General features: G+C 40.2%; 1 protein-coding gene across 5 annotated transcripts in view; it reads left to right on the top strand.

The window, feature by feature from the left end:
• ZBTB16 (zinc finger and BTB domain containing 16) overlaps positions 1-12,267 on the top strand; it is a 197,763-nt gene that overhangs the window by 146,589 nt on the left and 38,907 nt on the right. For all 5 annotated transcript variants that reach the window (XM_082273373.1, XM_082273375.1, XM_082273376.1 and 2 more), the window contains exon 4: positions 1,022-1,108. In XM_082273373.1, coding sequence (XP_082129499.1) covers positions 1,022-1,108 — 87 coding nt within the window. The remainder of the gene's footprint in view (positions 1-1,021; positions 1,109-12,267) is intronic.

Here is a 12,267-nt window from a genome sequence, read left to right on the forward strand (position 1 = left end):
GGAACAATCGGCCGTTCTGGTGTTGGCCAACAAAAATTTTATAGCATGCACACCAGATTCTGTTCGGCCGAAAAGTCGCAGTCGGTTGTCGGAAGCATCATACTAACAAGCCGACAATCGGCCGATCGGACGTTGGCCGAATATTTACAGCCGACAATCGCTACGTGTGTACAGGCCTTTAAGGATAGGACTAGGCAGGTGCCATTGCTGGCTTGGTAGTGCCTTGTCTTGTTACTTAGTGGTTTGCTAATAGAAAACAAGCAAGTAATCTGTGGACTTTGGAAGACTTGAACTCCTAACATGCCTGCACATTGAAAAACAAGTCCACAATAGTGGCCAAGTATGACATCTGATTTAGTAAAATCCTAAAGATAGAACTAGGTTGGACAACTACATGTAAATTTGGTGTACATGCAAATGAATAATGACTTGGTTAGAGTCAAACACCCACCAATGGGGCTAGGTAATGTAAGTTAGGTCAGCTGTTGCAGCTTTTGTAAGGTTCAATTACACTTTTTTTTTTTCCTCAATGGTGGTGAGGTGGTTTAGGCTGGGATCTGGTATGTCCGAGGGGGTAACTTAACACAATAAAAATGTAGCTGCTGCCATGCCCACTTCCTATGATTTAGAATTGACAGTGCTGGTCAGGGGTGAGTGCTTGCTGCGGGACACCAGGTCTGCTAATCACAACTAATTATTCGTCTGCTTCAGTGCAGTTTAGTTTGACGATGGGGGAGAAAGGAGCGCTGTCAACCATGCTCGCTCTTGGATCCTTTGCACCTTTTTTTTCTTTACAGTAATATACAGGGAAAAATATCACAATTAGTTACTGTGAGCTACACAACACTTTTACTTTACTCTGATTCTATAAATGGGGCTTACTGTGGTATTTGATCATTGAATTATAAGCACATTGTATGGGCAATGTAAAGGTTGTATTTTACCCCCTTGACCAATTACCAAGCTATTTCTGTAATATTAATGTTGTGGATGTTCACAAAGTTGTATTTTTCATTTACAGCCGGAGCTAAAGCATTTGTGTGTGAACAGTGTGGAGCACAGTTCTCGAAGGAAGATGCATATGATGCTCATCGGCGGACGCACAATGGTTAGCAACTTTTTATTATGAATATATATTGCTTGACTTTTTATTATGAATATATATTGCTTGACTTTTTATTATGAATATATATTGCTTGGCATCGCACCTTTTTATCTTCTATTAAGTGGTTTCTAACACAGTGAACTCATGTGATATCTAATATTAAGGTTGCACTGGATTCGCGTAGAGCTGCCAAGCAAGCTTGACTTTTAAGTAGGGCACATTCTTATGTTTGACACCAAAGTTTGTTGAACCTGATGATGCAGTAATGTGTTGGTATTAAAGCCAACTTAGACCTGCTGTGTTGACCATGTTCAAAATATGTATAGCTACATGTAACTGATGTAATGGGCAAAATTGGAGAGAAGTGCTTAGTGCACCATAACTGATTTAGGAGACCATGGTTTTGAAAGCTACACACTTTAGGGTCATCACAACAGACTTCTTTTTCCAGAAAATAGCTGTTAGTGTGTTTAAAAGTTCCAGTGTATAAAATTATCCTGTTGCTGGTACAGTGCCTTGAAAAAGCATTTAGACCCCTTGACATTTCCTTTTGTATTGTCATGTTACAACCAAAAATGTATTTTATTGGGATTTTATGTTCTAGACCAGGGATCCTCAAACTATGGCCCTTCAGCTGTTGCGGAACTACACATCCCATGAAGCATTGTAAAATTCTGACATTCACAGACATGAGTAAGCATGATGGGAATAGTAGTTCCTGAACAACTGGAGGGCCATAGTTTGATAACCCCTGCTCTAGACCAACACAAATGGGCACATTTTTTGTGAAGTGGAAGGAAAATGATAAATGGTTTTCAACATTTTTTATAAATACAGTATGTGAAACGTGTGATGTGGACTTGTATTCAGCCCCCTTGAGTCAAAAATTTGTAGAACCACCTTTCACTGCAATTACAAATGCAAGTCTTTTTGGTTATGTCTCTACCAGCTTTGCACATCTAGAGTAACATTTTGTCCATTTTTCTTTGCAAAATAGCCCAAGCTCTGTCAAATTGAATGGAGCGCGTCTGTGAACAGCAATTTTCAAGTCGTGCCACTGATTCACAATTGGATTTAGGTCTGGACTTTGACTGGGCCTTTCCAACAGGTAGTTGTCCTGCTGAAAGGTGAACCTCTGTCCCAGTCAAGTCTTTTGCAGACTCTGAACAGGTTTTTATCTAAGATTGCCCTGTATTTGGCTCCATCCACCTTCCCATTAACTCTGACCAGCTTCCCTGTCCCTGCTGAAGAAAAGCATCCCTACAACATGATGCTGCTGCCACCACCATGTTTCACGATGAGATGGTGAGTTGAGGGTGATGTGCAGTGTTTGTTTTCCACCACAGATAGCATTTTGCTTTTAGGCCAAGAAGTTAAATTTTGTTTTCATCTGCTTAGAGCACCTTCTTCCACGAGTTTGTTGTGTCCCCCACATGGCTTCTCGCAAACTGTAAACAGAACGTCTTATGGCTTTTCTTTCAACAATGGCTTTCTTGCCACTCTTTCATACAGGACAGATTTGTGGAGTGCACCACTAATAGTTGTCCTGTGTACAGATTCTCCCACCTGAGCTGTGGGTCCCTGCAGCTCCTCCAGAGTTATAATGTGCATCTTGGCTTCTTCCCTAATTTAATGCTCTCCTTGCCCGGCCTGTCCTTTTAGGTGGACGGCCATGTCTTGGTAGGTTTGCAGTTGTGCCGCAATATTTCCATTTTCAGATGATGGATTGAACAGTTCTCCGTGAGATGTTCAAAGCTCCGGATTTTCTTTTAGAACGTAACCCTGCTTCAAACTTCTCCAACTTTATCCCTGACCTGTCTGGCGTGTTATTTGGCCTTCATCATGCTGATTGTTCACTAAGGTTCTCTAACAAACCTCTGACTGCTTCACAGAAAATCTGTATTTTTACTGAGATTAAAGTACACACAGGTGGACTCTATTTACTAATTAGGTAACTTCTGAAGGCAATTGGTTCCACTAGATTTTAGTTAGGGGTATCAGAGTAAAGGGGGCTGAATACAAATGCACACCACACTCTTCAGATCTTTATTTGCAAAAAATTTTGAAAACCATTTATCCTTTTCCTTCCACTTCACAATTATGTGCCATTTTGTGTTGGTCTATCATACAAAATCCCAATAAAATACATTTGTTTTTGGTTGTAACATGAAAAAATTTGGAAAATTTCAAGGGATATGATTACTTTTTAAAGGCACTGTAATTGGCCTACAAATTCCAGGAAGGCTGACCTCCTAAGTGGTGGATAAGCAAAGCAAGCAGGGTCATTTTTTTATTTGAATTCCTGTTTAGAGGAGTGATACTTGTGTCAGGTGGCAGGATATTTTTATTAAAGCGGTTCTTCAGCTTTAAAAAAAAAAAAAATAAAAAGTCCGCAGCTACAAATAGTGCTTGCTGCTGACTTTTAATAAAGGGACACTCTTCTGTCTAGCGCCGTGCTCACCTAAACCACTAATTTGCTGGTCTTTGGGTCCTCCACGCCAGCATGTTTTACTGTGAGCATTTAGATGTAATTCCATGTGGCTTCACAGCCGGCAGCCCACTAAGCATGTGCATGCAAAGTTGCACTTTGTGGATGGTTTTGCAGGCTTCTGGGAACTGTGTTGTGTCCCAGAAGGTTGCAGGCTCGGGGTGTGGGGAGGGGAAGAAATTCCAGTGATCCGACTAGAAATGAGAGTGGGTACCTGTAAAAAGCAGGTACCTGCCCTCCATTCCAAAAAAGTGCCAAAAATAGAAGGGGGCACAAAGTGCATCCTCCTCCTTTTAGGTTAAACTTCTGCTTTTAAAGTGTATTTCTATAGCCTTTTTCTCCCTGAGGACTTAAAGCAGTTATCAGAGTGGAGTTGGGACAGATAGGGGTTGACGCAGCAATCTTGGGTGCACTGATCAGAATAATATACTAGGGCTAAATGCTAATTCACCTACCAGCATGTCTTTGAACCGTGGGAGGAAACCCATGTGAGAACATGCAAAGTCCATATAGACCGTGTCCTGGATGGAATTCAAACCATGGACTCCAGTGTTGCAAGGCAGATACGCCAAACACTTGGCATGCAGTCTCTGTGCTGCCCTGCATATTATTAAAAATATATATATATATATATATATTTATCACCACATTAGCCACACGCTGCATATCAGCCCTGCCCTGAAGAAGAATTAAATGGCAAGTATTTTCTTTATCACATAATGCGAAGGGCTCCTAGATGCGCCCTATATTAGGGTATATCTCCATACAAAGTAGGATATGCCTGTATATGTGGCGCCTAGGAGCCACAGCTGCTGCCTTCATTTTGTTTAAAGATAGAAAAAACTTATCTCCTAAGGGTTTTGGACTTTACAGGCACTCAAAAAATGTCCATAAGTATGTTTAAAAGTTCTACATTTTATGAACAAAAATATGGTAAAAAAAAATGTCCCATCTATAAAAAGTGAAAACAGTAAATCATGAAGAGAGACAAAGAGCTAGTGCAGCATAAAAATATCCAACACATTTCAAAGCTTTGGATGCGCTTCTTCAGGGGTATGAATATTATTGCTTCATATATTCCTACCCCTCAAGAAGAAGCGCATCCAAAGCTTCGAAACTCGTTGGATATTTTTATGCTGCACTAGTTTTGTTTCTCTGTGTATTGCCATTTCATTAAACTGTTTGCACTTTGTAAAGCAAACATTTTTTTGTTAATAAAATGTATAACTTATGGACATTTTTTGCCTAAAAACCATAGGAAGATGTTCTTTCTATACCGAATTCAGGGATGTGGCACTACCAATCAGAGTGATCCATTGCTGAGAATACTTCCTTACTCTAATTTTGTTTAAATATCTACTTTACAGTATACACTGTATATGACTATGTGAGGGTACACTGCCAGGACTTGTATTTACACATGCACGCATATGGACGTATTTCCACAAAATTCTACATTTTGCATTTAGGAAACTACATCTGTACCCATGCATGTGTGAACGTATGTACTGGTGGTCACGGGTTTATAGCCACGTGAAGTGTATTCTGTAATGCATGTCTGGGAGGAAAAAAATACATAGCAGCTGTGACTCCTAGGGCAGATATTTTACTCTGCATGGGCCTAATATACAACCGTGTGCAGGAGCCCCAAAAGCGAACAAGCATACTATCGGTCATTTATTTAAAGTGAACTGGGGAAGGCTATATACCATTGTTATCGATGTTAACAATGGTATATAGTATAAATGATAATATCGATAACAATGGTATATAGTATAAATTATATTGATGGTATCATTTATACTATATACCATTGTTGTGGATAGTATCATTAATACGATATACCATTGTTATGGATATTATCATTAATACTATATATCATTGTTATCGATATTATCATTTATACTATATACCATTGTTATGTACGCATTCAATTAAGACGTTTTTAATTTATAATAATAATAATAATAATAATAATATCGATAACAATGGTATATAGTATAAATTATATCGATGTTCTCATACTATATACCATTGTTATCGATATTATCATTAATACTATATACCATTGTTATCGATATTATCATGAATACTATATACCATTGTTATTGATATTATCATTATCATTATTATTATATATTAAAAACTTCTTAATTGAATGCGTACATAATAACATCATCAAGGTCATATTAGTCTGGTAACAAAGACTATTCCGTAAACTTTAATTTAGGTCCGTTTCTGAAAATGTAATTAAAGAAGCATTCAGGAGTAATATTGTACATAATATGATAGTAACCTTTCTTTATACATTAAATTAAAAAAGTAAACGATCGCTTGTAATTACTTCCTACCAATGTAAGCGGTATTTATGCTTCTAAGACACCAGGTGGCAGTATTGATAACATGCTGCGTACGGAGTCCATGCAGTTTAACACAACTTTCCAGGAGTATCATATGCCAAGTCTCAAATCAGAAAGGATTAGGGGACTGTAACACTGCATCCCACAATGAAATAATCCATGCTGTAATGGGGTGGAGGACAGGAATAATTCTTAATGTTACTGCATGTAAATAACCAGGCCTTGCTACTGCATAATTGCAAATGTTAAAATATTAGTGAAGTGGTATAATCTCTTAGCCACATGTCCAGTTCAATGTACTGAATTAATGTTTTTCTTTGGTGAGGAATGTAGAATATTAAATGTTGCAGTTGGAATAAATTCTTAGAAGCGGAAGCCTTTAGTTGTCAGATCAGTTTATCATTTAAAGTGAAACTATGGGCAGAGAAAAAAGACGTACCGTATGTGTTATGACCTTGGTAATGTCAATAGCATTACCATCAGCCCTCAAGAACAGTCTTATTACCTGTTGATCCTGCCAGTAAATCTGTTATTTTACTTCTACTTTTACTTCTTTTAACAGGCCAAGCTGTCAAGCAAACATTAACACTGACAAGGGGGGCTTACAACTGTCCGCTTTGTATTCATATGGTTTAGGGCTAGTCGACAGTAAAAGGCCGCAGTTTACCGCATCAGTTCTGGTCAGCGGTTGCCTTCACTTTTAAAGCACAGGGCACGGTTTAATTTTTATTTTTAGTATTTATACAGTTTTTTGTTTTTATTGGTTGAGCTAGATGGACTTGTCTTTTTTTCAAACTGACTAACTTTGTAACGTGGTTGTAAAGTCAGAAGGTTTGTGTTTTTTTTTTTTTTTTTTAGCTTAATGCATTCTATGTATTGAGATAAAAAGCCTTCTGTTTGCAGCAGCCCCCCTAATACTTACCTGAGGTCCATCTAGATCCAGCGATGTTGCATGAGAGACTCCGATGTCTGGGACTCCCCTACTCATTGGCTGAGACAGCAGTGCTGCGCTATTGTCTCCCGCTGCTGTCAATCAAAGTCAGACAGCCAATGGGGATATAGGGGAGGGGCTTATTTTTAACTATAAATTGAAAAAAAAATGGACTTTAGTATTCTCTCAGTGGGGTTGATTTAATAAAACCAAAGAGTGCAAAATCTGGTGTAGCTCTGCAAAGAAACCAATCAGCTTCTAGGTTTTTTGTCAAAGCATAATTAAATAAGCTGAAGTTAGAAGCTGATTGGCTACCATGCACAGTTGTACCAGATTTTGCACCCTCCAGCTTTAGTAAGTCAACCCCAGTATGACATTTCATTCATTGCTATGCACCACAGCTCAGCTGTGTTAAAGAAACTTTGATTCATGTGGGGTGGTCCCTTGAGTGCCACATCCCAAATAAAGATACAAGAACAATGGAGTTCCCCTTGGGGCGGGACTTTTAAGGCACTATGTAATATCAAGATACACAATTTATTTGAAAATTTTATTGAAAAAAATATATATACAAAACAAAAAAATGTTAAAATACTGGCAAGTTATACAGACATAACATACAGCAGTGAAATGCACCACAAATAGACCGCGGGTAATTGACCCGACGCGTTTCGGAGAGGAACCCCGAACTCCTTCTTCAGGGGTGCCCGCAGGAAGTGGTCTAGAAAAAATTAGTATGTAAGTCATGTGTCACTTAGACAAAATTAAATACAATATAGTATTTTAACAAAATTTTCAAAGCACTTACATATTCACTGTAGAGAATGAAGAAAACTTGCCCGCCTGTAAAGGCTAAAACCAAGAGGTCAGACTGCCGCAAGGTGCAAAACTGGGATGCCGTAAAGAAGTGCTCGATGTTGGACCCAAAAGAAACCTTCTCTGTGTGTCGCAGGTGGCTGGAAAACTGCTTGCAACCCCAATTCCCCAAAAGGGAAAGAGGGGGTAGGAATAGCTGGAACCCCCAGAAGACAGTCCTGCTGAGCAAAAACCAAATAATTACAAAAGAATCCCCAATTTATCTGAAAACGCAATAATGGTAGTAATTGCTTTTTTTGGAAAAAATCCCAAAAACCAAAAATTAATAAAAATCAGAAAACTTGTAAAATAAGAATTATTGTTTTGGGGGGAAAAAAAAGGCCATCGTCTGTTGCTTAGGTAGTGAGAAACAACACAGATTAATTGTGATTGGAAAAATTGCACTACGGGATTTTGCAAGTCCCAAAACCTATGGTTGAAAATACCAGAGGAGAGATATAATGAATGTCCTCTTGTAAAAAATATGAATTCAACAAGAAATAAAAAGAAAAAAAGAACAGAGCTTGCCATCAGCATTGTAGTACATCGGCAGACTGTTTAGCAAAATTTCTCAAAAAAAAAAAAAAATATAAATACCTTAGAGTCACTTGTAACGGGCAGACAGATCCAGCTTGGCAAAATAGATGTTATCTCATGCTCGGCAGTGGAACAAATGAGTCCAATGTCGGGCATGTAAGATATATAAGGAGCCTTGTCAATCAGCTGAGACTTGTCTCAGCCGAGAGACAATTGCAAACAGCTGGTTGCCTATGGGGTTCCCCGGGTCACATACGCCGGGCCTGCCCCCTGCCGGAAACATCCGGCGGAAGCTGGGCCGGCCTGTGCGTCCCACCGACACGGTGAAGGACTTCCGCCTGCGTGAGACGCAAGGCGGAGTCCACTGGGCATGCGCCTATGGCTCAAACAGAGCTAGATGGAATTGGGCTGTTGCCGCTGTTGCGGGCGCCATCTAGTGGCGTCCGCTTACCGTGCCGGGCTATTCCAGAGCAAGGATGGGAAACAAGTGTCTCCCCATCATGCAGCTTCCATCCATCGAGACATCAGAGAAGGTTTGGGTCCTATAAAAGAGTAAAATAAAGCAATAAATACCAAAAGACTGAATGCAAATGGTTGTCAACAATGCATTATCCGAGTATAATTTTAGGAATGGATATTTTTCAAAAATAAACAGTCGGCACCATAGTCGGTCAGGCTGACCTACCTGTGTACAAAGATTTAATTCGTGCATATGCTAAATTACAAGATGTTATAGAATCACTCAATATTCACCATTACATGAAATAGAATTGCAAAGCATCTAAACAACCCTCATACTAATTTCATGTCAATAATTAGAAACATTGGATAACAATAAAAATAAAAAAGAGAAAAAAAAAAAAAAAGAAGAAAAGAATTGCAGAAAAAGAAAAGGGAAATGCGACACATCCAGAAAACCAGAGTCATTAGATTTCCATACCACCGGATGTGAAGCCTTCGAGGAAGGGTTTGTATGAGATCATCTCATTAAGTCCTGGTGGCTCTGTTGCTCTAAGGCGATAGATCCACCTCAGCTCGAGCTGGAGGAGGGTCTTGTTCCAATCCCCCCCTCTCGAGCTGGGGTGGACTCTATCAAGGATCAGAAACTTAATTCTGGGAAACCTCCCTGCATGTACCAAACTGGTATGACGTCCGAGAGGAAGCTCAGGGTCGCAGGTTCTCATACTTTTTATGTGCCGGCAGGCACGTTTGGTGAAATCCAGTTTTGTTTTGCCCACATAAAAGCAACCGCACCCACAGAGAAGTAAATATACCACCCCGTGGGTGCGGCAGTTGGCAAAGTGCATGGGCCTGAAAATTTGTCCATTCGGAAGAATGGGATTCTTGGTAGTGTGCATGAACTTGCAATACTTGCATGCCCCACACATGTAGGTCCCCCTGGCTTTGCAGGGGTCCCTATTTCCATGGGCAGCAAATTCGCTGTGTGTCAATTGATCCTTAAGAGCTGGAACTTTTCTATATGTAATTTGTGGAAATGCTGGGACATGTTTACCTACAATTGGGTCAAATGCAAGCATATGCCAATGTTTGGTCATAATCTTTTTGATTTCCATATGTTGCTCTGAGTACCTAACGATTAATCTGAGGGTGTGATCATCCGGTTTTTTGATTTTTGGGGCCAGTAGTGTGTTCCTGTCTATTCCTTTGGCATTTCTATATGCCTTTTTGAGGGTTGTCGGGGAATAGCCTCTTGCTCGGAGTCTACTCCTCAGATCATTGGCAACTCCTTGAAAAACAGTGAGGTCCGTGCAATTCCGTCTGGCCCGAAGATATTCGCCAAACGGAATGGAACGCACCAGTGTCTCGGGGTGGAAGCTGGAGGCATGGAGGATGGTGTTGCCAGCAGTGGGCTTTCGAAAAAGCCCACTGTGGAGAACACCATCCTCCCCCCTGGACACCTCTACATCCAAAAAGGTAACATGGCAGGGGTCAAAGTTCATAGTAAATTTCAAATTGAACTCATTTTTGTTTAATCTGTCCATGAAAGCATTGAGTGATTCAGGTGACCCATGCCAAAGCATAAACACGTCATCGATGTATCGGACCCACAAATTAATGTGGTCCGTATACATCGATAACGCGTCGTCCCTGAGGATGGCTCGCTCCCACTCCCCCAGGTACAAATTGGCGTAGGATGGGGCACAACAAGTGCCCATCGCTACGCCCTGCACCTGGAGGTAGTGGGAGCCGTCAAACGTGAAAACATTGTGCAATAGAATAAACTGTAAACTGGACAGTATAAATTCGCCATAAGCATCTAAGTTGTTATCTTGCATCATGGTGTGTCTGACTGCTGAGAGGCCTCGATCGTGGGGAATGGAACTATAAAGTGCCTCCACATCAATCGTGACCAATAAGCAGTCAGGAGGCACCCATATATGTTCAATTTTTTGTAGAAAATGGATGGTGTCCCGTATGTAAGATGGCAGTTGTATCACGAATGGTTTCAAAAAGGAATCGACCAGTCTACTGGCATTATCCGTTAAAGACCCTCTACCTGAAATAATAGGACGCCCTGGTGGATTAGTGGCGTCCTTATGTATTTTGGGGAGGGCATAAAAGGTGGGGGTAATCGGAAATGGTGTACGGATAAAGTCCCATGTATGTTTGGAGATAATCGCATTTAAGTATGCAGAGTCAACTAGTTGATAGAATTCCAGCTGATATTTCAATACTATATCCGATGGAATTCTCCTATACCATTCCTGGTTCCCAAGGATCCTTAAACACATGGCGGCATACTGGGAATTATTCATAATCACCACGTTGCCGCCTTTGTCAGCCTGTTTGATGGTAATTGTAGGATTCGCCTTTAATTTCTCAATAGCTTGCTTTTGATTGAAGGTGATGTTTTTGTTGGAAAATTTTTTAGTATTCAATTTTTCAATTTCTTTGGTTACTATTTTTACGAAGGCGGCAACGTGGGGATTGGAGGTATTAGGAAACCTGTCTGACTTCTTTTTAAGAAGGGAGCCTGTGTTATGTTGTATCGTTTTTACCGGATCATAACCTGCCAGCAGAGAAGGCAGGTCAATGCGATCAATAAGATCGTCATTTTCCTCCAAGAGAGAAATGAGTGTCTCCAATGCAGGGTCTGGTTTAGGCTGTGCAGTCTTAGATGAATTTTCTTTATCAAACAAAATCTTAAAATTTAATTTTCGGGCAAAAAGATGTAAGTCCTTTATGAACTCAAACTTGTCTAACTTTCTGCTCGGACAAAAACTCAGACCTTTGGAGAGTATTTCAATTTCCTCTTTGGATGGATGGTAATCTGACAGGTTAACAACAGATAGATCGACATGTGGGACTTGGACAACAGGTGTGGTTGGTGAAAGGGGTGAATCAGTAACAATTAGATCGGGGCAGTTGGGGTGAGGGTCGGTGCTTGTGAATGAATTAACTCTAAAAAAGTAGTGTCCTGTAAATTAATAGTAGATGCTAGTGAGGAAAGTGCAGTGTTGGAAGTAAGATTAATATCAGTGTTAGGTTGTGTGGTTTCTTGAGGTAAGTTGGTGTCCATGTGTGGTCTCTGTGAGGCTGCTTTAAACAAAGGGAGATTAGTGCTTGAATCGCCTTGGGTGTAAGGCTTTTTAGTGAAATGTCCTATACTGTTGTCTTCTTGAAATGCACGTTTGGTGGTTCTATGTTTACTTGGACCTTGGGGGGTATTTTTAGGTCCACCCTTGGAGGGGATTGGGGGGGCGGATGGTCGTTCCCTTTGGGTGAAAGGAGATATTGAAGGTTTGGGTGTGTTCCATTTGTAAGCCTTTTTCTGACCAAAGGCTATGGAGTCACGACCGAATTTTTGTTGTTTTTTGATAAGGATATTGCGGTTGTATACTTCCAAGTGTTCCTTCAACTGTTTTTCCTTAATTGGAAAAAGTTTGTGGGACTTGTATTTTTGAATTTTTTCACATAGATTCTTAATTTCCAAGTCTAATTGGGAGGTGCGGATAGTATACTCTCCAAT

The sequence above is a fragment of the Pelophylax lessonae genome (assembly GCF_965119305.1).
Source record: "Pelophylax lessonae genome assembly, chromosome: 12".
Taxonomy (NCBI): domain Eukaryota; kingdom Metazoa; phylum Chordata; class Amphibia; order Anura; family Ranidae; genus Pelophylax; species Pelophylax lessonae.